This window comes from Polypterus senegalus, chromosome 4 (assembly GCF_016835505.1).
Source record: "Polypterus senegalus isolate Bchr_013 chromosome 4, ASM1683550v1, whole genome shotgun sequence".
NCBI lineage: Eukaryota > Metazoa > Chordata > Cladistia > Polypteriformes > Polypteridae > Polypterus > Polypterus senegalus.
Window position 1 is genome coordinate 109,361,140 of NC_053157.1, and position 27,745 is coordinate 109,388,884.

The 27,745-nt window shown below is 37.2% G+C and overlaps 1 protein-coding gene and 1 long non-coding RNA gene across 5 annotated transcripts in view; one reads left to right on the forward strand and one right to left on the reverse strand.

The window, feature by feature from the left end:
- The window catches only part of prdm5 (PR domain containing 5), a 316,540-nt gene that overhangs the window by 57,525 nt on the left and 231,270 nt on the right, over positions 1 to 27,745 (reverse strand). For all 3 annotated transcript variants that reach the window (XM_039751133.1, XM_039751132.1, XM_039751134.1), the window contains one exon: positions 27,475 to 27,560. In XM_039751133.1, the coding sequence (XP_039607067.1) occupies positions 27,475 to 27,560 (86 nt within the window). The remainder of the gene's footprint in view (positions 1 to 27,474; positions 27,561 to 27,745) is intronic.
- LOC120527569 lies at positions 2,221 to 4,064 on the forward strand. 2 transcript variants are annotated; one of them, XR_005633368.1, is made up of 4 exons: positions 2,221 to 2,277; positions 2,557 to 2,640; positions 2,788 to 2,853; positions 4,054 to 4,064. It is a non-coding gene; the product is annotated as an uncharacterized LOC120527569 (long non-coding RNA). The 2 variants fall into 2 exon arrangements; XR_005633369.1 differs by lacking the exon at positions 2,221 to 2,277 and adding an exon at positions 2,420 to 2,464.

Here is a 27,745-nt window from a genome sequence, read left to right on the forward strand (position 1 = left end):
CTCGTACAAGAAAATCTAGCACCGTGCTCAACACTGAATTTGCTAAAATTCCTCAAGTTCAGGAACCTGAGGAGGCTTCTGATATATTTGTCACCTGAGCCTGACCCTACATGAGTTGAGTGCTCACTGAAAGCGTATGTGTATATCCATTTTAGGTTCCTGCATTGAGGAAGTTAGTAAAGAACTGTGGTCTGTCTCCAAAAGGATCCAAAATGGACCTAATACTAAGATTAAGAAATCAAATGCAAAATTGAGCCACCTATGATAAAATTTTCCAGAAGGTTTGGGGAGCGTCACGTCAGTTATGTATTTCATTCAATATCTGTTAAAACCTTGTTTGAAATCAATTGTTCAATGACTATTCATGATAAACGCTGAATATAATCTGAGCTATTAAAACATAGAAGTTAAATGTAATGTTTTAAAATGTACACAAGCAGAAAAATTAACATCGAAATGTAAAATTTCTTTGAATTGAACATCAAAGTAGTACCACCCAAATTCACATTTTTTTTAAAGTTTGATTTTTGATCTAAGTATTAAACAGTCTGTGTTAGATGTTCTGCTAATCAGCATAAGTTCTAATTAGACTTTTATCACCAATAACTATTAGACTAATATAAATATAGGTAATCTAGGTACAAGTTTGTCATTTTCAGTTGTTTTAGTGAAGAAGCCAACAGCGTAATTCCTTACTTTTTTTGAGAATACACCTGAAGATTTGGACTACATGTGTTTTCCACCTACATATTTAAAAATCGTAATGTCCAAACATACACATAATCACATTTAAGAATTCAACGGATTCTACTGATGAAGTTCAGTCTATTCAATTCTTATTAAAAAGATGTGACCTTTTCTGAATAAATACACCATGGTTTGTCAGACTGAAGCTTTCATAACAATCGCATGACCTTTCACTCAAAACTGACCTACTAGATAACACACAGCAGAGACCTCATTTAACAGTAGTTTGTCTTTGGATCACTCTGATAATCTTATGTTCTTGAATGACCATTATTATTTATTCTGCTTTTAATTTGCATAAACAGGTGGCTGGGCTGTTGTGATGTGTCCCTGTGCTGTTGTATACTCAATCAAATTTAACATTCATGCAGAGAGTCCAAGGGACTATGCAGACATTTTACTGTCTTGGAAGCACTTTCCAAATATCTGCATTTATGATTTTGCAAGAGGATTAGCCACACATACCAATCTGAGAGTTCCACAGGTTCAGCCTTTCAGTCCAAATGAGGGAAGACTTGCCGAATCAACGCCCGAAAATATTGTGCTTGCCAAAAAGGGAGAATTAAGGATTAACCTGCCATGGCTTTTAAAGAAGAGAGAGGATTCCGATTCTGGTCCTGATGTGCATCCTGTCAGTGGCTCATCTGAGCATTATGCTCTTTATGATACATTTCATGAGCATAATACCAAGGATGCAAAGGATCTATTACGCAGAATTGAGCTTGTGCCTGAGCTGGCTGGATGGCTTAACAGTCAATCTGCAGAGCAACTTTTCGCATCTTTGAAAAAAAACAATTACTTCATGAACTTGCTTTCACCTTCTGCTCACATTTTTTTTGATGAGGTCAATTATACACTCTATGAATGAGTACAAAAACAAAAAAACAATTCAAGAATATCAAAACGTCTTTGGTTGTGACCCTAAAATCAAACTTGATTGTCATGGAAGAGCAAAATTAGGTAAGAACAGTGGTTATTTAATTTCTGTTTTCACTTCCTGCATCATATGGATGTAGTATTAAGTTTGCAAATTGTTTTTCTTAGCCTTGGATACGACAAGTACACAAAAGCTCTTGAAAAGAGGTCATCCTTTTGAAAGCAAGCATGAGGCTACAAATAGGCAAAGATAAATATGTTCAATTTGCCACATTAACATTTTATTTTTATTTTTTTTCTGAGCTCCTTTAATCTGTTTTTCTTCCAAACAACAGAAGTCTTAATCAATTATGGAGAATCTAGTGAAATGGACAACAGTGAGTCAGAGGATATAATGGCAAAAGCATTGTTTTGGAATCTGGAGCCTAATCTTGAGCAAAAGCAATTGGTATATGCAATGTTTACAAGTTCATTATAGGGCTCATGGCAGAGCCTCCTTTACTCACTAGAATCTTTGTCTGTGTATATCTTCAGCTTTCATACGTTCTTGATTCGAAAGGAATTTCTACTGAAGAAATAACCAAAATTGATAACACTGTCTTAAACAGAGCTGACTTCCTATCTCTTGGCCTGTCTACAGAATTGGAAGCAACTGTGAGTACAGCGTAAACTGCACTAAGTATCTTGTGATGTGAATGTAAAATCAATTGTAGTTAATTCTGCTTGTAGATTATGGTTGTTAAAATCATCCGTGTCTTTAATTATGCTGTTGTTTTTTTTTTGTTAAACATAGATTGGAAACTGTTGTCTGAAGATCATTGGCCAGATTGTACAGCAATGTGTACGTAAATAAATTTTGGTGTCATTCAGTTAAATATTGTACTGATAAAGTGTGTTTCTAAGGTGAGCTGCTCTTAATTGTTTGTTGTTTAGGGAAAAGATGCTTATGTTGCAAATGCTTATGTGGTGCCCACATGGCTACCTCCTCTTTCACAAGACCCTTTCCTGACTTTTCCAGTAAGTATATTGAATAATGTCCTATAAAAAGTAACTCCTGCTTGTTATTGTTAATTTTGTTTATAGATTTGTTACAGTTTTTTGGAGGCTTCTTGTTGTCTTCTAGAGTGATTCTAAAATTAAACAGAATATTATATATCTTCTTAGAATGATATAGCATCGAAAGATGTTATCTTCCTCCCCTCATGGCATCCAGGTCACTGGGCTTTGTGAGTAAGTAGATTTGTTTTTCCAAAGAGTTCATTGTTGCAATCAGAAATTTGTCCTCCATTTACTCACCTTGCCTTTGTGCAAATGTTAAGATCTGTAACACCTGAAGAATGAATTAATGCAACTTATGCATTTCTAAATAATCTATAATTTATTAAAATGTATGCATTGCCAGTTGGGTCAACATGTGTATATACAATGTAGGATTCTGAATTCTTCAAAAACATTAGGCATGTTGTATTTTTCAGGTTATGTATCCAAAAAACAAAATTATTCACTTTCTTGACTCCAGTGATCATCATGGCTTTGGAGACGGCTGCTATATTGAATTGTTCAGGTTTTAAAACTTAAAAAAAAAAAAGAGACTTCCGTATTTGCTCATGCCGAGGTATCATTGGGATTTAAGTAACATGTAATTAATGATATTGAAAATTAAATATTATCTAGTAACACAATTCAATAAAACACTCACATAAAGCCACTGTGCACGAGTAAATATGGTGTCTTGCAGTTCAAGCGTTCAAAAGAGTTCAAGTTCTTTGTTTAACTGTTCAGTTCCAGCGTTCAAAAGTTTTAATGTTCTTTTTTATCTTTGTTCATATGTTCAGTTCACTCAGTTTGAACCTCAGCCCATATGTCCCAAAATCAGCATTTCAGCAGGACTGTTCGTTATTTACTTTATTTCTGTCACCTAGTGATGGCTGCTGCCCATTTGAACTATTCTTCTTTAAAAAACTTGATCCTAATAGTTTTCACTAAGCTATTTTGGAAGAGCTGTGTAAATAATTCATAATGGCACAGTGGTAAAACATCCTCAAGGTTCTAAAATATTTGTAGTGGTGTGCTATGGTCTCGTGTGTGAAGCCAAAGTCACTCCCTTCATAAATTATTTGTTAATTTAAAAGTTGCTAAAGATTATATTATCTGATGTTCACTATTTCTCTACCTGTTCTATTACTAATAATTCTACTCTTGTAATCTGAAATGACTATCATTGTCATGAAAAGTGATGAAAGGCTCCAGCTAAATTTTGGTTAAGTAATTCTTTCTTCTGTGTGATAAAATTATTAATAGGCACATTTTCAGAATTAAATATTATTAATCCAGTTCTACAATGATATTCCATCTGCAAAGCTCATATGAACTGTGTTTTTAATATACATTAATATAAATCAATTTTGACAAAACAAATTTTATCTGTAGGAAAATTGCCTCTAAAATAATGCCAGGTAGCTGGAAGGAACCACAGAACAAGGTAATGTAAATATAAATATGTTTTGCTAATATAAGACAAAAAACACACACATATCTCCTTTACTAATCACCTCTTAAGTTGGTAGAATCTACCCAAACAGATTGACAGTCTGGACTGTGGGATATTTATGCTCATGGTAAGTGGAGGACACTTTGCCAGTAGTAAGATGGAAATGTTGATTTAAAATAATAACTTGTTTTTTTTTAGTATGCTCTCTACATCGCCACTGGAAGAGCATTTGATTTCAGTCAGGTCAGTTGTTTAAGTGTAATATTTGTTTGAATATTGTGATTTTTTTTATTAATAGAATTTATTGTAATTTCCCGATTTACACTTTTTAGGAAGACATGCCAAAAATTATAAGATGGTGGTGTCTTCTCTTACTTCGCAAAACCAGCAAGCTGAAGTGATCTTGGGTGCTGCAACAGGACAATGACCCAAAACACACCAGCAAATCCACCTCTGAATGGCTGAAGAAAAACAAAATGAAGACTTTGAAGTAGCCTAGTCAAAGTCCTGACCTGAATCCAATTGAGATGCTAAGGCATGACCTTAAAAAGGCGGTTCATGCTAAAATAAAGCTGAATTACAACAATTCTGCAAAGATGAGTGGGCCAAAATTCCTCCAGAGCACTGTAAAAGACTCATTGCAAGTTATCGCAAACGCTTGATTGCAGTTATTGCTGCTAAGGGTGGCCCAACCAGTTATTAGGTTCAGGGGGCAATTACTTTTTCACACAGGGCAATGTAGGTTTGGATTTTTTTTTTCTCCCTAAATAATAAAAACCATTATTTAAAAACTGCATTTTGTGTTTACTTGTGTTATATTTGACTAATGGTTAAATGTGTTTGATGATCAGAAACATTTTGTGTGACAAACATGCAAAAGAATAAGAAATCAGGAAGGGGGCAAATAGTTTTTCACACCACTGTATATATTATATATACAGTAATCCCTCGCTATATCGCGCTTCGACTTTCGCGGCTTCACTCTTATCGTGGATTTTAAATGTAAGCACATCTAAATATACAGTATATCACGGATTTTTTGCTGGTTCGCTGCTTTCTGCGGACAATGGGTCTTTTAATTTATGGCACATGCTTCCTCCGTTTGTTTGCCCAGTTGATTTTATACAAGGGATGCTATTGGCAGATGGCTTAGAAGCTACCCAAGCAGAGCATGTATTACATATTAAATAAAACTCCTCCATGATATACGATATGCTTCCCGTGCGGTGCGTCGCATACTTGAAAGCCCGAACAGCTTCTCTCTATCTTTCTCACTCTCTCTGCCTGATGGAGGATGTGTGAGCAGAGGGGCTGTTTGCACAGAGGACACTGACTCTCCTCTACAAAATGCCGCTTTATCGCGGTGCTTCTGTATACTTAAAAGCACGTATTGATTTTTTGATTGTTTGCTTTTCTTAGCAAGCGCTCTCTGACATTCTCTGCTCCTGAAGGCTCCTTTGAAGAGAAGATATGTTTGCATTCTTTTAATTGTGAGAAAGAACTGTCTTGTCATGGAGCACAGTTTAAACTTTTGACTAAAGGGTGTTATTTCATGTCTAGAGGGCTCTAATAATGTTAACAGTGTGGGAGAGTTTATAAGGGCTTAAAATATATAAAAATAACCATACAAACACAGGGTTTCTACTTTGCGGATTTTCACCTATCGCTGGGGGGTCTGGAACGCAACCCCCGCGATCGAGGAGGGATTACTGTATATAATATATATAATATATATATATATATATTATATATATATCTATACTAATAAAAGGCAAAGACCTCACTGACTGACTTACTCACTGACTCATCACTAATTCTCCAACTTCCCGTGTACGTAGAAGGCTGAAATTTGGCAGGCTTATTCCTTACAGCTTACTTACAAAAGTTAAGCACATTTTATTTCGAAATTCTACGCATAACGGTTGATAACGGTCGACAACGTCCGCCACGTTGAACTTTCTTATTTATTTATTTATTCACGAAATTTGGTAGGCGGCTTCCCTGCGCTAACCGAAACCGATGTACGTACTTATTTCGATGGTATGACGCCACTGTCGGCAGCCATATTGAACTTTCCAACGTCACTAATTTTCCAGCTTCCCATGTAGATAGAAGGCTGACCCCATCTTCACGAAATTTGGTAGGTGACTTCCCTGCGCTAACCAAAACCGATGTACGTACTTATTTCGGTGTACTTATTACTTACAAAAGTTAAGCAGGTTTCATATAGAAATTCTACGAATAACGGTCATAACGGTCAACAACGTCTGCCATGTTGAACTTTCTTATTCATGGCCCCATCTTCACGAAATTTGGTAGGCGGCTTCCCTGCGCTAACCGAAACCAATGTACATACTTATTTCAGTGGTATGACGCCACTGTCAGCCGCCATATTGAACTTTCCAATGTCACTAATTCTCCAACTTCCCGTGTAGGTAGAAGGCTGAAATTTGTAAGGCTAATTTCTTACGGCTTACTTACAAAAGTTAAGCAGGTTTCATTTCGAAATTCTACGCATAACAGTCAACAACGTCCGTCATGTTGAACTTTCTTATTCATGGCCCCATCTTCACAAAATTTGGTAGGCGGCTTCCCTGCGCTAACCGAAACCAATGTACATACTTATTTCGTGGTATGACGCCACTGTCAGCCGCCATATTGAACTTTCCAACGTCACTAATTCTCCAACTTCCCGTGTAGGTAGAAGGCTGAAATTTGTAAGGCTAATTCCTTACGGCTTACTTACAAAAGTTAAGCAGGTTTCATTTCGAAATTCTACGCATAACAGTCTACAACGTCCGTCATGTTGAACTTTCTTATTCATGGCCCCATCTTCACAAAATTTGGTAGGCGGCTTCCCTGCGCTAACCGAAACCAATGTACATACATATTTCGGTGGTATGACGCCACTGTCAGCCACCATATTGAACTTTCCAACGTCACTAATTCTCCAACTTCCCGTGTAGGTAGAAGGCTAAAATTTGGTACTTATTTCGGTGGTATGATGCCGCTGTCGGCCGCCATATTGAACTTTTCAACAGTCTTTTTTACTTATGGGCCCATCTTCAAGAAATAGCGGGTTCCCAACGCTAACTCAATCCTACTTACGTAGATATATACGTCCATAGCCTGCAGCTCGGTCACCGTGTGAGGCAGCGTTGGGTCCCCTATCCCAACGCCTCCCACTTTGTTGGCTGCCTGCCTATACAAGGCCGTCCGTCGCTCCAGTCTCTTCATTCCCTTCCTTGCTTCGCCACGGGATCACATCTCCCTGCTGATAACTACAGCCTTTTTATTTAATCCACGGCTTCTCCGCTGTTTTATTGTTCATTTATTACGATTATAGTTATTGTGTAGGTATTTTAGACTTACTTTACATTGTTCAGGTACCCATTTTCTTTATCATTCCAACCGTACCCGCATTAACATGTCTATAGAGGTGATCACCATCGATCAAAGAACTGTCACTTACTGAGTGGTTTCCATGCCCGGAGATGGCACCTATCTTTTCCATTCTCTTTGTTACATATTGCACGGCCATATCAGGCTCACTCTTGATATCTGGAGAAACATTGTGTCTTATGTATTGAATGACTGGGACAGGTTCAAGGTGTGGACTGATGACGGTACAGGAGATAATTATACTACACAGGAGCACTAGAAGAGAGAAATGCTAAAGCCTTTCACCTATGGTTCTGCATGTGAGTTGATGGCTGCCGCTGAATTGTTCGGTTGTCGCTTTCAAGTGTACTGAAATGGCCAAATATTTTACACTTTTGGACAACCGCCAATGTCTCTTAAACATCTTAGATTCACAGGTGACGATTTCAGTAGTGGACACTTTGATGTTTATGAATGTTTAAACTCTCAAAAGCTGGATGTGAAGTTATCGATGAAACTGGTTGTATACTTACAACGCTTGACAGATGCCGAATGTCACTTCAACACAAGTCCTACAAATACTGTCATAATTGAAACAAACCATGAAACTCAAACCGATTATGACAGCAGCAATCCAAGCTGTGAGATTTGAAACAAGATTACTGTTCACATGGCCAACTGTACGTTGCATGCTTAAGAGTAAGCTCATATTACAACCGGAGGGCCGAACTCATAATGTGGTATACAAAGAGATCCATAACAAATAATTATTGGTATATTTTCCCTCAGTTTAAAAAATTAATTTAATTCATTTAAAATTAATTAATTTTCTTCTTAATAAATATATATATAATATATATACAGGGTGGGCCATTTATATGGATACACCTTAATAAAATGGGAATGGTTGGTGATATTAACTTCCTGTTTGTGGCACATTAGTATATGTGAGGGGGGAAACTTTTCAAGATGGGTGGTGACCATGGTGGCCATTTGGAAGTCGGCCATTTTGGATCCAACTTTTGTTTTTTCAATAGGAAGAGGGTCATGTGACACATCAAACTTATTGGGAATTTCACAAGAAAAACAATGGTGTGCTTGGTTTTAACGTAACTTTATTCTTTCATGAGTTATTTACAAGTTTCTGACCACTTATAAAATGTGTTCAATGTGCTGCCCATTGTGTTGGATTGTCAATGCAACCCTCTTCTCCCACTCTTCACACACTGATAGCAACACCGCAGGAGAAATGCTAGCACAGGCTTCCAGTATCCGTAGTTTCAGGTGCTGCACATCTCGATCTTCACAGCATAGACAATTGCCTTCAGATGACCCCAAAGATAAAAGTCTAAAGGGGGTCAGATCGGGAGACCTTGGGGGCCATTCAACTGGCCCACGACGACCAATCCACTTTCCAGGAAACTGTTCATCTAGGAATGCTCGGACCTGACACCCATAATGTGGTGGTGCACCATCTTGCTGGAAAACTCAGGGAACGTGCCAGCTTCAGTGCATAAAGAGGGAAACACATCATCATGTAGCAATTCCGCATATCCAGTGGCCTTGAGGTTTCCATTGATGAAGAATGGCCCCACTATCTTTGTACCCCATATACCACACCATACCATCAATTTTTTTGTTCCAACAGTCTTGAAGGGATCTATCCAATGTGGGTTAGTGTCAGACCAATAGCGGTGGTTTTGTTTGTTAACTTCACCATTCACATAAAAGTTTGCCTCATCACTGAACAAAATCTTCTGTGTAAACTGAGGGTCCTGTTCCAATTTTGTTTTGCCCATTCTGCAAATTCAGTGCCGATCTGGGTCATCCTCGTTGAGATGCTGCAGTAGCTGGAGTTTGTAAGGGTGCCATTTGTGAGTAGCTAATATCCGCCGAAGGGATGTTCGACTAATGCCACTCTCCAGTGACATGCGGCGAGTGCTACGCTGTGGGCTCTTGCTGAATGAAGCTGGGACAGCCACTGATGTTTCTTCATTAGTGACAGTTTTCATGCGTCTACATTTTGGCAAATCCAACACTGAACCAGTTTCACGAAACTTAGCAAGCAGTTTGCTAACTGTAGCATGGGAGATGGGTGGCCCCGTAGGGTGTCTTGCATTGAAATCTGCTGCAATGACCCGGTTACTGCGTTCACCAGACATCAACACAATTTCTATCCGCTCCTCACGTGTTAACCTCTGCGACATGTCAATGGCTGTAAACATCGAGAAACTTGTAAATAACTCATGAAAGAGTAAATTCCCAATAAGTTTGATGTGTCACATGACCCTCTTCCTATTGAAAAAACAAAAGTTGGATCCAAAATTGCCGACTTCCAAATGGCCACCATGGTCACCACCCATCTTGAAAAGTTTCCCCCCCTCACATATACTAATGTGCCACAAACAGGAAGTTAATATCACCAACCATTCCCATTTTATTAAGGTGTATCCTGATAAATGGCCCACCCTGTAGATAGATAGATATATAGATATAATATGTGTGTGTGTGTGTGTATATATATATATATACAGATATATATATATATATAGATATATATATATATAGATATAGATATTATATATAGATATTATATAGATATAGATATTATATATATATATATATATAGATATTATATATATATTTATATATATATATATATATATAGATATTATATATATTTATATATATATACAGTAATCCTCCTCGATCGCTGGGTTGCTCCAGACCCCCGCGATAGGTGAAAATCCGCGAAGTAGAAACCATATGTTTGTATGGTTATTTTTATATATTAAGCCCTTATAAACTCTCCCACCCTGTTAACATTATTAGAGCCCTCTGGACATGAAATAACACCCTTTAGTCAAACGTTTAAACTGTGCTCCATGACAAGACAGAGATGACAGTTCTTTCTCACAATTAAAAAGAAAGCAAACATATCTTATCTTCAAAGGAGCGCCATAAAGGAGCGCCAGGAGCAGAGAATGTCAGAGAGAGCCGAAAGAAAAGCAAACAATCAAAAATCAATACATGCTTTTAAGTATACAGAAGCACCGCGATAAAGCGCATTTTGTAGAGGAGCGTCCGTGTCCTCTGTGCAAACAGCCCTCTGCTCACACCCTCCGTCAGGCAGAGAGAGCGAGAAAGATAGAGAGAACCAAACAAGCACAGCGCGGGAAGCATATCTTATAGCATTGAGGAGTTTTAGTTAATATGCAATACATGCTCTGATTGGGTAGCTTCTAAGCCATCCGCCAATAGCCCCTTGTATGAAATCAACTGGGCAATCAAACTGAGGAAGCATGTAACCTAAATTAAAGACCCATTGTCCGCAGAAAGCGCAAACCAGTGAAAAATCTGTGATATATGTTTAGATGTGCTTACATTTAAAATCAGCGATAGAGTGAAACCGCTGAAAGTCAAAGCGATATAGCGAGGGATTACTGTAGATATTATATATATATAGATATAGATTGATTATATATATATATAGATATAGATTGATTATATATATATATAGATATATAGATATTTAAAATATATATATATATATAGATATTATAAATATATATATATATATATATAGATAGATATTATAAATATATATATACTGTATATATAATGTGTGTGTATGTATGTATGTGTGACAGCAACACTCATAACAGTGACAAAACAATTACATTGGCAATCATATTACGTTATTTTCAAAATGTTTCCTTTAATTTTTCATTACTTCTTTAACACACTACTTCTCCGGTGAAGCGCGGGTATTTTGCTAGTATACTAATAAAAGGCAAAGCACTGACTCACTCATCACTAATTCTCCAACTTCCTGTGTAGGTAGAAGGCTGAAATTTGGCAGGCTCATTCCTTACATCTTACTTAAAAATGTTGGGCAGGTTTCATTTCGAAATTCTACACGTAATGGTCATAACTGGAAGCTATTTTTCTCCATATACTGTAATAGAGTTGAGCTCGATGGCCGTGGGGGGTGGAGGTTCGTGTGACATTATCACGCTTCCCAAGTAATCACGTGAACTGACTGTCAACGCAGTACATAGAAAACAAGGAAGAGCTCCAAAAAGTGCTGAAGACACGGCAAACATGCAGTATATAATTGAGAAGGCAGCGAAACAATAAGAAGTGAGCGAGTGACATATACAACCATATTCATGAGTGCAGCTACTTCGGAAACAAAGCACGGTGTAAACCTAAAGTTTAAATTAAGTTCATGGACAGGCTGCCCATGGCTAATGCGGGATACAAGTTTAATGAGAGGACGCAGGATATAAACAAGAGTTTTTATCACTTTGTAACTAAGTTAAAATTGCAGGTGAAGGGCTGTGCTTATGCAAATTCCGAGAGACTGTGTTTGTGGGGGGATTGACAGTTAAGGCGGGTGGGGGAGTCATGTCATCATCTCCCCTCCCATTCACCTCATTTCGCTCTGAGCTGAGCTCCGCAGCTAACGCAGTCTTGCAGAAGCAGCTTTGTTACGCTGCCACCAAATACTCACAGAAAAATCCACAAGTTAATACACACGCTGTCTCACTCACTTCCCGTGTAGGTAGAAGGCTGAAATTTGGAAGGGTCATTCCTTACAGCCTACTTACAAAAGTTAGGCAGGTTTCATTTCGAAATTCTATGCGTAACGGTCATAACTGGAACCCACTTATGTGCATATATACCGGCCATAGCCTGCAGGTCGGTCGCCGTGTGAGGCAGAGTTGCGTCCCTCATCGTCACGCCTCCCACGTAATCACGTGAACTGACTGTGAATGCAGTACGTAGAGAACAAGGAAGAGCACTGAAGAAAAAACGCATTACATAATTGAGAAGGCAGCAAAAGAATATCAAGCGAGTGATGCACACAAGCATATTCATAAGTGCAGCTAATGCGGAAACAAAGCACGGTGTAAACCATAAGTTTAAATTAAGTTTATACACACGCTCCCACTGACGTTTGTCATGCCTAAGACGAATACGATATTCATGAGGTACAAGTTTAATGAGAAGACACGAGGTATAAAACGAGACTTTGGATCACTTTGTAACGGAGTTAAAATTGCTGTAGCGAGAAACTTAAGTGCCGGGTCTTTGCTAACATTAAATAAAGCCGTGGACATCACAAGATCACACAAGAGAGCGCCTCATGTGAACTGACTGTGAACGCAGTACGAGTGATCACTTCGATGAATCAAACCTGTTCAAAAAACGCATTACACAATTGAGAAGGTAGCAAAAGAATATGATGCGAGTGACACATACCAGCATATTCATGAGTGCAGCTACTTCGGAAACAAAGCATGGTGTAAATCTAAAGTTTAAATTAAATTCATAGACAGGCTGCCGCTGGCGTTTGTCATGCCCACGACGAATACGATATTCGCGGGATACAAGTTTAATGAGAGGATGCAGGGTATAAACGAGAGTTTTGATCACTTTGTAACCAAGTTAAAATTGCTGGTGAAGGACTGTGCTTATGCAAATTCCGAGAGACTGTTTGTGGGGGGATTGACAGTTAAGGCGGGTGGGGGAGTCACGTCATCATCTCCCCTCCCATTCACCTCATTTCATTTACTTCATTTCGCTCCGAGCTGAGCTCCGCAGCTAACGCGGCCTTGCGGAAGCAAATTCGTGACGCTGCCACCAAATACTCAAAGAAAAATCCACAAGTTAATACACATGCTGTCTCTAGAGTTTCTCCACACTCTGAATCCTCCAGGCACTACTTACAAAAGGTTAAATTGACAATCGTGTTATGTTATTTTTAAAATGTTTCCTTTTCTTAGCACAAGCATAGCTGAGAAGCTTTGATGCATGTGCTCCATAACGCGTTAAAAAATAACGCATTTAATCACACTTTGCATTCCAAGCAAAGGGGAACTTCTGTCAATGCATGATTTCCTGGTACACCAATTACATTAATGCACACATCGGAGCTACAAAAGTGTTAGTCGGAAGAAAGCGCGTTGCTAGGACTGATTTGAGGAAAATTTTGTTTCAAAAGACTACCCTACGGAAGGCTTGATAAAAGCATGGTTTTGTGCAAACTATATATAAATATATATATATATATATATATATTAATCTACATTCATAGATTGAAAATCTATAGTTATGAGTTTTATGAGGTACATTTCGTTTGAAACACTGCATAGTAATAAGATTTGTTACTTTTACTATAATGTAACACTTCAGGAGAAAACGTAATCAACAACCATTCAAAATAGCAAAAAAAAAATAAACAAACAACTGTACTTTATATCGGCGAAGTTTTAGAATCGTGAAAGAGCTTAGAATGATTTGATAGCATAAGTATGAAACTGGAAGTCATTTACGTTTGACCAGATAGAAAACTGTTGTAATTTGTACAACTGCAGCATCTACAGCATACTGTGCAACGAAAGGTCAACACTGTCTCAGCAGAGGGCATGATACGAGTGACGCTGGGAAAGGGTGTTATGATAAATTGCGTCATTACATGGGTGTGTACTACGTTGTGCTCTGAAGGGCGTTCCGTGAGGTACTGCAGTCTGCAGCTTGACTCTGTTGCTCTCCGCCATTGTCTTTTGTCTTCTAAATGTGTCATTAAAGACAAGCTGCAAGCAGCCGGCTATTCCATCCCCCCACCGACTTAGAACGTGCACAAACTTCTCCCAGCTCATGCCTTGATTGATTATCTGGGAGTGAAGTGGAGTTTTAGAGTGGAAATAATAGATTGTTATTTGGATCACATGCATTTCATGTGTGTTCCGTTTCTACAGTAATCTGTGTAAACACATTTTTAAAACAGAAACATTTTTCATATTCCAGTAGTAAATGACAAATGTAGGCATAAACTATATAATGTATGAAGCCTGAAGTCCAAATATCAAAGAAACACTTTCAGAAAAGGTACAAATATAACAGAACAAGTGTGCTTTTATTCAAAAATATAACTGCAGAAAAAAAGCCGCCTTAGCATGTGACATTGACACGCACTATGACTGCCTCCGTGGCGCAACAGTATCATCTGCTGACTGGGAATCAAAAGGTCACGAATTTGATCCCGCAGGACTCCGTTTTGAGAAGTGAACTGCTCTTATTCTTACTATTTTAGAATGAAAACATACATTTGATTTAAGTCTGTAACAGCCAGTATAATTTATGATACTTGCAAAGGTTAGCTTTGTGTTTTGTTTTTGTTTTTTTATTATTCAGTTTTATTTTCTCAGCCACGTTCACGAGCCCAAACACCCCCACCCGCATTGGAAACTTCTGTTATCACATAAAAACGCGTTATAACAGAGGTAAACTCAGATCATGACGACCCTTCTACATTGGAGCAAGAATGCACATTGCACTTTTGCCATCGCTGTACTTTGTATATGCATATGGGAAGCTCTGCATTTTACTTGTGACTTTACGCTGTAGGAAGTAAATAAATAAAGGTAAATAACATTCGAAAGCAATGATCCGATGTAGAACGCAAGCGACTCTACATGCTAGTGTTTAGATCTGGACGGTGTATGTGCCCCAAAAAAAAGTGCAATCTCGTACCATTGCTTATGTACTAAAGTGTCAGCAGGCACTTTTCGTGGCATTACACATATTTTTTGAGCATACCCTCTGCACACTACTTGTGACTTTAGGCTGTAGGAAGTAAGTAAATAAATAAAGGTAAATCGTGTCATAAAATGATTTCTTCAAAACGTCACATATATTTGTCTCTTTCTTTTTTTAAAATGTGCGTTGATCACTGCCAGCATGTTGTAGCACACAGCAACTGGCCACCTGCATGTTCTTGCACGCACTGAATAAGCTCCTGTTCTGACTCTAAATAATAGCACCATCATAAAATCAAACCCGATCTGATGCTGTTCGTTTTCAAATAATATTGCATTACTGCGACAAAGTTTTCTGATTGGTACAATTCGCGTCAAAAAATGATTTCTTCAAAACATCGCATATATTTGTCTCTTATTCAGTGAGCGCAAGAACATCCAGGTGGCCATTTGCTGTGTGCTACAACATGCTGGCGGTGATCAACGCACATTTTAAAAAAAAAGAAGTGTTTGGGCTCGTGAACGCAGCTGAGATAATAAAACTGAATAATAAAAAAAAAAAAAACAAAACAAAGCTAACCTTTACAAGTATCATAAATTACACCGGCTGTAATAGACTGAAATCAAATGTATGTTTTTATTCTAAAATAGTAAGAATAAGAGCAGTTCACTTCTCAAAACGGAGTCGTGCAGGATCGAACTTGTGTCCTTTTGATTCCCAGTCAGATCTTGCACCATGGAGGCAGTCATAGTAAATGCGTGTCAATGTTGCATGCTAAGGCGGCTTTTTTTCTGCAGTTATATTTTTGAATAAAAGTTCACTTGTTCTGTTATATTTGCACCTTTTGTGAAAGTGTTTTTTTTGATATTTGGACTTCAGGCTTCATACATTATATAGTTTATGCCTACATTTTGTCATTTACTACTAGAATATGAAAAACGTTTCTGTTTTAAAAATGTGTTTACACAGATTACTGTAGAAACGAAGCACACATGAAATGCGTGTATTCCAAATAATGATCTATTATTTCCACTCTAAAACTCCACTTCACTCCCAGATAATCAATCAAGGCATGAGCTGAGTCAGTGGGGGGATGGAATAGCTGGCTGCTTGCAGCTTGTCTTTACTGGCACATTTAGAAGACAAATGACGCTGGCTGAGAATGCAAACAGATTTAAGGTGGGACGGATCTATGAGTTTTTTCGTAGGCTCTGGTAATTCTAGTGTTAAAAACAGATTACCCAGCTATTAAGCCTGAACATTGAACATACAACCAGATTTTATGTTAATGTAAGAGGCAATCTTAGAATATTTAATGTTAATGTTGGAATTGGTTAATTTCAATAACGGAATATCAGTTTCTTACAGCTACTTAGAATATGGTATAAACTTTAACTCACTGAAAGTTAAAATCAAATTGCTATATCTGTATACTGAGTGTTAATTAAGCCAGTTGGGCTGTAAAATAAGTTTCCAATTTACCTACAGGAGATGGCATACAGTTTTCTGACCGTGCGTAACATTTCTAAAGTAAGAACGTATGACCAAACTAAGAGATATGAAACACAATAAATAAGTCTTAAACAGAACTTTTCTCAAACAAGAACCTTTCCTTAATATCAATTTTTTTCTGTTTTTTGTGTAAACTGTTTTCCTTTGAGTTTTACTGAAACTTTTAAAATGAAGATATTTGGTCTGTGGAACTATTTCGAACATGCATCACACTATTGCCTGAATCATCCTATGAAGCAAACTAAAAGCTGCAGAACTTTGGTAATTTGGGACAAATGCAGCTACAGATCCAAACAATAACATATAACTAAGAAAGATGCCTGAAAAAATTTGATGGACAATTAGGGAATAAAATAAGACAGATAAAACTATAAGGTTAAAAGTAACCCTACAGTGCAACCTAAAAGTGAATTAAAATGTTTTTAAATGAGATATAAAATTGTTAATCATGGTGGCTGATCTTATTATAATAAATAGGCTATCCCAGAGCTTAGGGCACACTATAGCTGCAGAAACTCTCTTTTTCACATGTGACCCTATCTTAGAAATGGCTGCTCCTCCAATCATGCTCTTCATTTTAATTAGTTTCCAATTTGTGATGCCTATGTTGCCCACAGCTGGCATCACCTCCTTGAACCTAGGTCATCGATAGTCAATAACAAGGATGGACCAGGGCAAAGGAGCAAACAAGCAAGAGATTTACTTGTCCAAAAAATAACAGTTTAATCAAAACATAGAGAAAATAAAGTTTATTCTTAAAGGTGCAAAAAACAATAAATAAATTCAATCAATAAATTAATAACTAGTGCTGGGTAGCAATCAAAATTTTTAATCACGATTAATTGCATGATTGTCTACGATTAATCACAGATTATCACAACAATCACATTATGTGCAAAATTCAATAATGATAACAAAAATACTTGGCTAGGTAGTATTTAGTTTGCAATCCCTTTAAACAAATAAGGTGCTTTTTAAGAACAGTATTACCTTTACATAGTAGCAGTTAAAATATTTCTTATAAATCTGAACTTTAACATTAATGCAGTCAAATCAAATATAAAACCAAAGCTTTTTGCCACTGCCAGGGCATTAACATTTTATCTAGTTTGTTATAGAAAAACAAGTTACCCTCAGAGTCCAGAGCCACGATCACAACATTATAACAGGCACCTTCTGATTAACAGCAAGTTAACATTTATAAATCTGTTTTCTTTTTCATCTGAACAGATACCAGCAGAAACATTTTCTTTTATCAGGGAGCAGCATGTTGAGAAGCATTTGAGGGCTAATATTTTTTCCAAAACACTCAGTTCACTGAAAAGCGCACAAAGCAATGGTTTCACACATAAATGAACATAAAACGTCTGTTGCTGCCTGTTTGCAGTTTGTGGCAGCAGCGGCTGTGTGGGGAGTGGCTCAATGGCCAGCAGGAGTGCACATTGGGCTAGCTGTCTTTCTGAGACAGGTACACGCAAGTGGCAGTGAAACACAATATGGTTTGTACCTCCTGTCATTGTTAAGCGTCTGTCTTTCCAGGCGAACGTTGTCATAGGTGCATCAGCTACACAAATATGTTCAGCACAATGATCATCTAGGGACCGATCAACTGATGCCAGTGCCTTACTTTTCGATCTAGATCTCCACATCACTTGCATCAAAATCAGAGTACAACAAATTAAGAGTCCGATTCAGCGATAATACAGATTATTTTGCTTTGAGCATTCTCTTTGGTATCTCTCCACATGCCATTTTAGAAGCTGTTTGGTCTTCTCTACTATTGCACACGTAGAGAATCGAGGTCAAATAAACAAAGCTAACTTTACTTTTAGCAAAAACGTATTGAAAGGCGCTGTAACAAGAAGATCACTAATCTCTATCAATTGATAGGGAGACTAAGGCTTTCAAAATAATAATAATAACAAAAACTGTGTTAACACGTGATAAAATAATTGTCGGCATTAATTAATTAATGCGTTAACACGATAATAACGCGTTAACTTACCCAGCCTTAATAATAACCCATTCAATTGTGCCATAAAAACAAAATCTGTATCTCAAGGTGTTTTAAAATTCGTAATTCAATAAAAATGGTAAAAATCATAAGTGGAGAGGTAAAAACCACTAATGTTCCTTGATACTTTATTTACATCCTTGTCAGGACCATGGGAATCCCACAGATACACAACTCCCATGGATCTTGGAGCTGCCATGGCATCTTGCCCTTTCCCAGATGTCATTATGTCGAAAAGCCATCCTTCTACTCACTCCTGTGACCTATCACTCTCTTGCCAGCTTAGCCTATCACCTATTTAGCTGCAAAGAACATATCCACCTCTCTGAATTAATTCAGCCCTCCTTTCTGCTCTCCTCACTAGTCAGTCTGACAGATGCTGCCTGACTTGTACTCCTCCATTTACCACTCCCAAAAACAGCGATTGCTTTCATTTCTCATTAAATTCTTTCCTTTTTTTCTCTCTTCTCTCCCCAATTCTCCTCTTGCACTAATCCTGCTCCTTTTTATTCTAAAAGTGTGCTCAGCTAGTGCCTCCAGCTTGCCGCACTGACATTGACCAGTAATGATTAACACCACTGCACACAGGTGCACCAACACACACTAAGTACAGACAGTGCCATAATCAATAAAATCACTAAAAAGGCTAACAATTAAAACAATCAACACCCCCTTACTCTTCTCACCACATAATTTTATCATTTATTTAATTTCCCCCACTCGTATTTCCATGATTTCATTATGAAACTTGTTTACACTGGCAAGAGTTAAGACAGGATGATAAAGGGTTCACTGTGATGTTAATACGTGCTGTCATTAATTTTAGAAGTGTTTCATAAAGGCCTTTGATACTGATATTTGCAGCATAAACACAGTTGGATCATCAGAGGAAAACAAACAATTAAATCTATAGACTAATTTCTTAACTGCTAAATGTCCCCTTGAGACACACTATCTATACAAAGAGAGAGTTACATTTGGTAGACATTATTCTTCCATTTTTATGTGTAAATATACATCAAAAACATAAATGTAATTATCCTAATATATCAATTTGCATTTTTATTGAACTTAATTAAATGGATTTAATAGATACATAAACACATTATTATATATTCAGTATATACCAAGGAAACATGCACATCTTGAGTTAGGTTAGCATTTTATTTAATGTAGTCTTATGTCTTGAGTTAAAGCACTGTGGTAAAAATAACATATGGCTTGAGCCTTTAAAACATTGTATGTGCAGAGCATACCTCCCCTTTTTAAAAGAATTTGTTAGAGATCAGTCTACTCATCCATAACAATGAATACAATATTAACATTCAGCTGAAGCCTAAGATAGCTGTTTTCAATAAATGTTTAAAGACAACACAAGACTCCCTGGCACTGTTTTAAAACATGAGATTACTGTGCAAGTGCATATAGCATAAAAATGTGTCATACAGATAAAAGTAAAGTATTAGCCTACTGAACTGTAATACTTTTTAAAGACTGGAAACCCACACTTATTTTGTGATCACTCTGTTAACTTTGTTGTCTTCACTGCTTATTTTAATGGTCTTTCCTTTGATTCTCAAACACAAGAAAAGTACCTTAAATGCACATAAGCACTTTAAAAACTGCAATTTGTGTAAGTGGCCAGGGTTTCCACTGAAATATTGTTTAACTGTTATGTTCAATATAGGAAATATTAATATAAACATCTTATCTATCCAATGGGCTGCATGCAGTGGTTTACTAGGACAGGCGTGCACTTGTTTGTGTCCCTGCTCTTTATTTTTATAAAGTTATTCCCAAGCAGTAAAGTAAAATAGAGCAAAAGAACTTTCTCCAAAAGCTAAAATACAATCTTCAAAATTCTTAATTCAAAATTCAAAACAAATAATTAAGTGCTGAAATAATTTTAATTAAAGTTGCCACAAAATTAACTTAGACAAAGTCATCAAATCCAAAAACTAAAAGCCTAATACTAAAAGTAAACACAAGTTCGCTGGAGGCATTTATGTAGACTCAACCCTAGAGAATGAATTGGTTATGGCTAACTAGGAGTCCAAAATTATGCAAGTCCCAAAAGCACTTCCAAAAATGACCACTGGGGAATCCTGTCAAAAACCCTGACTAGACACAAAAAGGGCCTTGTAAAATCTTTGTAAAATTAAAAAATGTATTCTTCACAAAAAATGTTTTCTAATAACACTGAAGCTCCTTAGAGCACTCAGGCAAAATGGAATTGCGTATAACAAGAAGGCAAGTGTGATGTTTGAAAAGTTAAAACAGGCCTATGGGGAACATTCTTTATCCCGAGCTCAAGTTTTTCGCTGGCACAAATTTTTGGAAGGCAGAAAACACGTTGAAGATGAACACCGTTCAGGGAGGACTTCAACTTCGAAAACCAATGAAAACATTGAACGTGTGAACACTCTTGTGAGATCAGACCGTCGTTTAACATTAAGAATGTTGAGTGAACAATTAAATTTGAACAGATTTACCGTTCATCAAATTTTGACTGAACATTTGCACATGCGAAAAGTCTGTGCCAAAATGGTGCCGAAAAACTGCCCTCTCCATAACAGAATTTTTTACCTCAAAAGGCATTCCTGTGGTTCCCCAGCCCCCTTATTCACCTGACCTCAGTCCGTGTGACTTTTTCCTATTTCCTAAACTGAAAAATGTCCTCAAAGGACGTTATTTCGGGACTTTAACGGACATGCTGAAGACCATACTGGTTGAAGACTTCCAGCGCTGCTACCAACAGTGGGAACAACGTCTCCATCGGTGTGTAGCTGCCCAAGGGAACTACTTTGAAGGGGATAACATTGATGTTTGAAAAAAATAAAAACTTTGGTAAATAAAAAATCAGTCTCATTACTTTTCTGCCTCACCTCGTATATCCTCACTATGGCATTTGCCACTTGATTGACATACAGGGCGGCCAGTCTGAGATCTCTTTTCTTGTAACACACTGGTCATCCGCACTCACGATCAAATGCGTGAGCTGCTGCAAAACTCTGGCTGTGATCTAATTAGCCTCCCAATTTATATCAACTAAAGAAAGTATTTAAAAAAAATTGTTTGGGGAGGGTATGGGCTTGATGTGGAATTGGAAGAGGATTTTTTTTCTCACAATGTCACAATCGAAGTGCGTTTGTCTGATCTGTCAATCTATCAATGCTAATCCACAGAGAAAATCTGGAAAGGCACATTCGAACTGTTCATAAAAACTACGAAACAGACTTCCTTCCGAAAAGCTTTCTGAGAAAGAGAAAAGAGAATTCACTCGGCTGAATTCAAAAGCTCCTTGACTGTATTATTCGGCTCTACTTATTTATGCAAGTCAGCCTTTTCCCACATGAAGATTATTAAATCCAAATACTGTACTGACCATAAATGTATTGAATTGTTATTGTGCCATAAAGGTTATTCAATTATGCAAGGTACAGCAACATATATTTTATGTATAAAGTATACTCAGTATATATATATGGATGAAAATACTGTACAGGTATGGTAATGTGAACAGTGAGAAGCTGTCCAACAAAGCTTTTTAAGCAGTATCTATTATGTCTTGATTTTAGCACTTTATTGATTTTTTTCCAGATGCACTGCAGGAGTAAAAGTGTTTCAAAATATTATGTTACAATATTATGTTACTAATCAAATAAGAATATGTAGAGTGAAAAAACTTTTAATACTTTGCCTCATTGTATTTGAAAAAAGTTACAGTGACTAAGTGTTTAAATTCTTTTTAAAATATATTGTCTACATATTCTGAAAGAAAAAGAATAAAGTTATCATTTACTTCAGGACTAAAAGACCACAGCTCACAAATGGGCTAAACCTCACCATAATGGCATGAACAGTACCATAAGCATTTTAGTACAGCTGCTGTTCAACTGAAAAATTAATTGTGATTAATCAAACGATTAACATTTTTAATCAAAATAAACTGCATTGTCATTACAATTTATCCTATTTCCTTAAAGCATATTAATATTTTTTATAGAGCAGAAATAACTTGTTGATTAATTTCAATCACTTGCCTATACACATTAAATTATTTCAGTTAGTTTATTGAAAAATTTTGCGTAACAGAAACAATGCCTGACGACCAGCAAACACCCCCATCCCCTGGGTGATGCTATGGTATTTGGAAAAACCAATACATACAGTATTGACTAGACTGCTGTGTTGCAAGATAATATACCACAAGTACTAATAATCACACAAACAATTAAATATTAAAAAACAGAAAGTCCTATTTCAGGTTTTGGGCATAATCAGCATTGTTATACTTCACGTTGTGCTTAACTTTGTGATACTCACAAGTCAACTAAGCCGCCATTACCTGGAGTAATTAATTAGACTGAAAATATGTATATAATAGGCTTTTAAAAAGCAAAGAATAGACTGAAAAAATTCTAATCATCTATCTGATAGTTATTTGTTATTTATTTAGATACTTTAAATTGCACACTGTCATAAAATGCATCATTTATGAATTATAAAATAAATCTTAACCTTTAGCCCAAATGGATAGAAATATTAGCCTGATCAATTTGCACTGATTATTTCCTAGCTGTATTGGTTACAGTGTAATATAGGCCAATGAAGGCTACAGTAAGTATCTTACAAATAATTAAACAACAACATATCTGTGTTGATGGGATGTGTGAGTGTGGTAAAAGGAATTGAGTGATGCCTCTCTGAGTCATCTTCCCTTTAGCTGCTCAGACATGGGTAGCACCCACACCATGCTCTTTCAGGTCAGATACCCTCCATGGGCAAATGAAAATGCTCCACAGGAAACATATTTGTTGCCAGGGACAGGGTTGACCCACTGACATTGTCTACCACTCAGACCAATATGTCGATTGACTCTTTTATTTCAAAGGCAGACTTGCATTAGCAGTCTAACTGGACATTGTGCTATACTGTGCATTTGACTTTTCCAATTCGGGACAATCCCATATAGCAGGGGTGCACACACTTTTTCGGCTTGCGAGCTACTTTTAAAATGACCCGGTCATATATATACTGAGTATCAGAGGTGGGTAGTAACGAGTTACATTTACTCTGCTACATTTACTGTACTTGAGGTAACTTTTTAAAAAAATTGTACTTCTAAGAGTAGTTTTACTGCACCATACTTTTTACTTTTACATGAGTACATTTGTGAAGAAGAAATGCTACTCTTACTCCACTACATTGGGCAACACTCGAATAGTTACTTTTTTTCCATTAGATAAAGTCTGACAGACAATTTTTAATCTGCTCTGTATAGCGTATGATGTCAAGTTGCGCACACGCCTTCCATTGCGTCTCCAGCTCTGACGCGAGGTTTTGGATGTTCCCCAAATCAAGAAGACGCTGCAGCTTTGAGGACAGATGTTACATTTTTCGTTTGAAAGCATTAACTGAGCTAATCATATTGAACATAGTTTCCTCTTTTCCTTGAAGCTGTAAATTAAGCTCATTCAACATGTTGGTCAAATCGGGAAAATAAATGCCAAGTCTAGCGGCCATTGTTCGTTATTAAGTTGCTTGTATTCTGCATGTTTAATGACTAGAATAAACTTGTTTTTCTCCGGCCAGAGGTTTTGAAATCTCGGCAGGAAATTCTCCTGAGCCATCTGCCTCAATGAAGGCATCTTTTATCATCTCTCTATCTTGGAAGGACTTCTTATGCTTAATGATTGAGTGACTCACCCAGAACGATGCTTCGGTGTGTCTGCCTTTGCATTTGAATTCAGCCGAGTGAAAAATGACGGCTGTCCGATTAACTGCGATTTTAGTTCCCTCTCCTTTCTCTTTCTCAGATTGCTTTTCGGAAGGAAGTCTGTTTCGTAGTTTTTATGAACAGTTTGAAAGTGCCTTTCCACTTTTTTCTTCTTTGGAATAGCAATGATAGATTGACAGATCAGACAAACGCACTTCGATTGTGACATTGTAAGAGAAAAAAATCCTCTTCCGATTCCACATCAAGCCCATAACCAACACATTTTTTTAAATCCCTTCTTTAGTCGATAGAAATTGGAAGGCTAACTAGATTACTTAGAGTTCTGCAGTAGCTTGTGCGTTTGATCGTGCGTGCGGGATGACCAGTGTGTTAGAAGAAAAGAGATCTCAGACTGACCACCCTGTATGTTAATCAAGTGGCAAATGCCATAGGGAGAATATATGATAGACTAACATTTAAAAAACAATTTTTTGAATGCAACGCGATCGACGTATTGGGGCACCCCTGCCATATAGCATGTGTGGATTATCAAGAAACAACACAGGAAATGATCAAGCACTATTAACAGACTTAGGTTCATTTGGTGCTGTTTCATTAGTGTTATGTGCGGTCAAATTGACTGAATTTAAATAACACATTTAGGGATTGTGTTAAAAAAATGAATCACAAACATTTTTACCATGTTAATTGTACAGGTTAATGGTGATTAATCAACAGCTCTACTTTTTAGCATAAACAACAATATATTGTGTTTGTTATTCTAATAGATAGTATATCACAAACAGTATCACTGCTTTTATGAATCCCATACTAAATGGCATATAACAGACATATGCACTATATGGTGCACTGCAAACATTAACACTGAGGTCTACATTGATTACTTAGATTTCAACCCATCTTAGACGAGTAGCACAGCTAGTACTTAAACAAAAGTCACAATCTTTTTCTTTATAGGGGTAGGATATACCTCCTCACATCTGTTAACATTATATTTTTATTTTTGAATTAAAATCTATACTAATAAAAGGGAAAGCCCTGACTGACTGACTGACTCACTCACTCTTCACTAATTCTCCAACTTCCCATGTAGGTGGAAGGCTGAAATTTGGCAGGCTCATTCCTTACAGCGTACTTACAAAAGTTGGGCAGGTTTCATTTCGAAATTCTATGCATAACGGTCATAACTGGAATGTACTTTCGTCCATATATACAACTACAGCCTGCAGCTCGGTCGTCGTGTGAGGCGGAGTTGCGTCCGCATCATCACGCCTCCCACGTAATTGACTGTCTGCCCATATAAGGTAAATATCTGCGGGAGAAGGACTGTGCTTAGCATATTCATAAGTGCAGCTACTGCGGAAATCAGCACGCCTCCCACGTAATTGAGCTAAATATTCGCGACCACACACTCAGTATACGAACAAGCCAGTTTCCCTTTCTGTTTGTACATGTTCAGTCTCTCCCTGTGCATTTCCTATGCAGCAAGCAAGAGAGAGAGCGCGAGACAGCACGACACACACACACACACAAACACACACACAGGCAGCGCGAGAGAGACTGACACACACACAGTCAGCGCAAGCACACACACACAGGCAGCATGCCACACACACAGGCAGTGCAACAGAGATAGTGCGACACACACACACAGAGGCAGCACGAGAGATGGACGCAGACACACAGCCAACGCGAGCACACACACAGGCAGCGCAAGAGATGGACGCAGTCACACAGGCAGCGCAAGAGAGTGCTGGACGCATTAAGGTAGGAAGGCAGTTAAAGAATGCACTAGTCTTGTCTTTTTCACTTCTGTTTCCAGCGATCTGTTCGTAGCGTGCATTGTTGCAATGTTATTTTTCTTGGTGGTTTATTAAATTACGGATTTTTTCAAGTGCTCATTTTTCCCCTGTGCTTAAAATTCATTAAAAAAAGTGCTTTTAGCCAGCGGTTTGTAGCGCTATTGCGCAAACTATTGCAGTGTTAGTTTTCTCTGTTGTTCAAGGTTTTCTCAGTGTTATTCAATGTTTTTACATTTAGTTTACTATTACGCTGTGCATTCTATGGTATAATTATATTTGTGCTTAAAAACTAAAATATATATATATATATATTTACATACAGCTCATATGGTCTGCAATGGATTAACTGTATTTAAATACAATCCTATGGGGGGAAACTGCTTTGGTTCACGACCAAATTGGTTTACCTCCAAATACGAACCTGATTGAAAAAAATAATGATGATCAAATCCTTGATGACAGCAACACTTATAACAGTCACAAAACAATTACATTGACAATCATGTTACATTATTTTTAAAATGTTTCCTTTTCTTTTTCATAACTTCTTTAACACACTACTTCTCCGCTGCGAAGCGCGGGTATTTTGCTAGTACTGTATATAGGGGAAAAACATGACCACATTTTAAGATCATGGGTACATTTCAATTAATTACAATTTCCTGCAAAATATCTTAACTTTAAACAGTACACACAAAAGAAAAACCTGCCTTTATTGTTAAATTAATATAATGCCTAGAATTATAACATTTATTCAGAACATTTCTTCTGTGTATTGCTTTAATCAAAATTTAATTTCTTTATTTTCCAATTGTTGAACACAACATTTAGTCTGCCTTGTGTATCTCAAAAATATACACCAACAAAGGTATGGGTGAATTAGGTGTGTTATTTAAAAGTGACAACAGTGTCCACTTGCTGCAGTAATCATGCCAAAAGTTCTCCTGCATTGCTATCTTGCATTCAAGTTAAAGAGGCCAGTTTTATGTATTTTTTTATTACAAGAGACCGATCCTTACCTGTTAAGTAAGTGATCAGTGGGTATGTAACGTAATATACCTGGGACAAAACATGCATGAAGACTCCATCAAGCTCCAAAAGTATTTTGTTTTGGTTTAACGATATTGAGAGTTCTACAAAAATGCATTTATTTTTATGTTGCAAAGCAGAACATTATACCATTCTTTAGAACAAGAAATACACTTTTGATAAGATTACCTAAAAGGAGTTTTGTCACTGCAGCATCTATTAAAACAATTGTCAACATTTTAAAGTGTAGTTTCTATTATCATAGTTGTAGGGTTGAGAAATATTTAAACACAGGGCACAAGTTTTCTAGAAAATAGAAAAAAAAAATCCCTACCCTTGTGTGTGTCCGTATATGCATTTTCAATCCATCATTCTTGCTGAAAGCCTTGTCACAGTATGGACACTGGTAGGGGCGCTCACCTGTAAATAAGATACACATCAGAAGGAGGAATTGGGGTTCAGCAAGAGAAACTGCTGTCTTAGCAAATCAAGGTCTCAGTGGATCAGACATTCTTGGGGTCTAATGTTAACGCTCAGTTCAAACATTAGGATCAGAGATCTCCAGAAGCTATAGGCCAAAAAAAAAAAGTGGTCACATGCAGAGT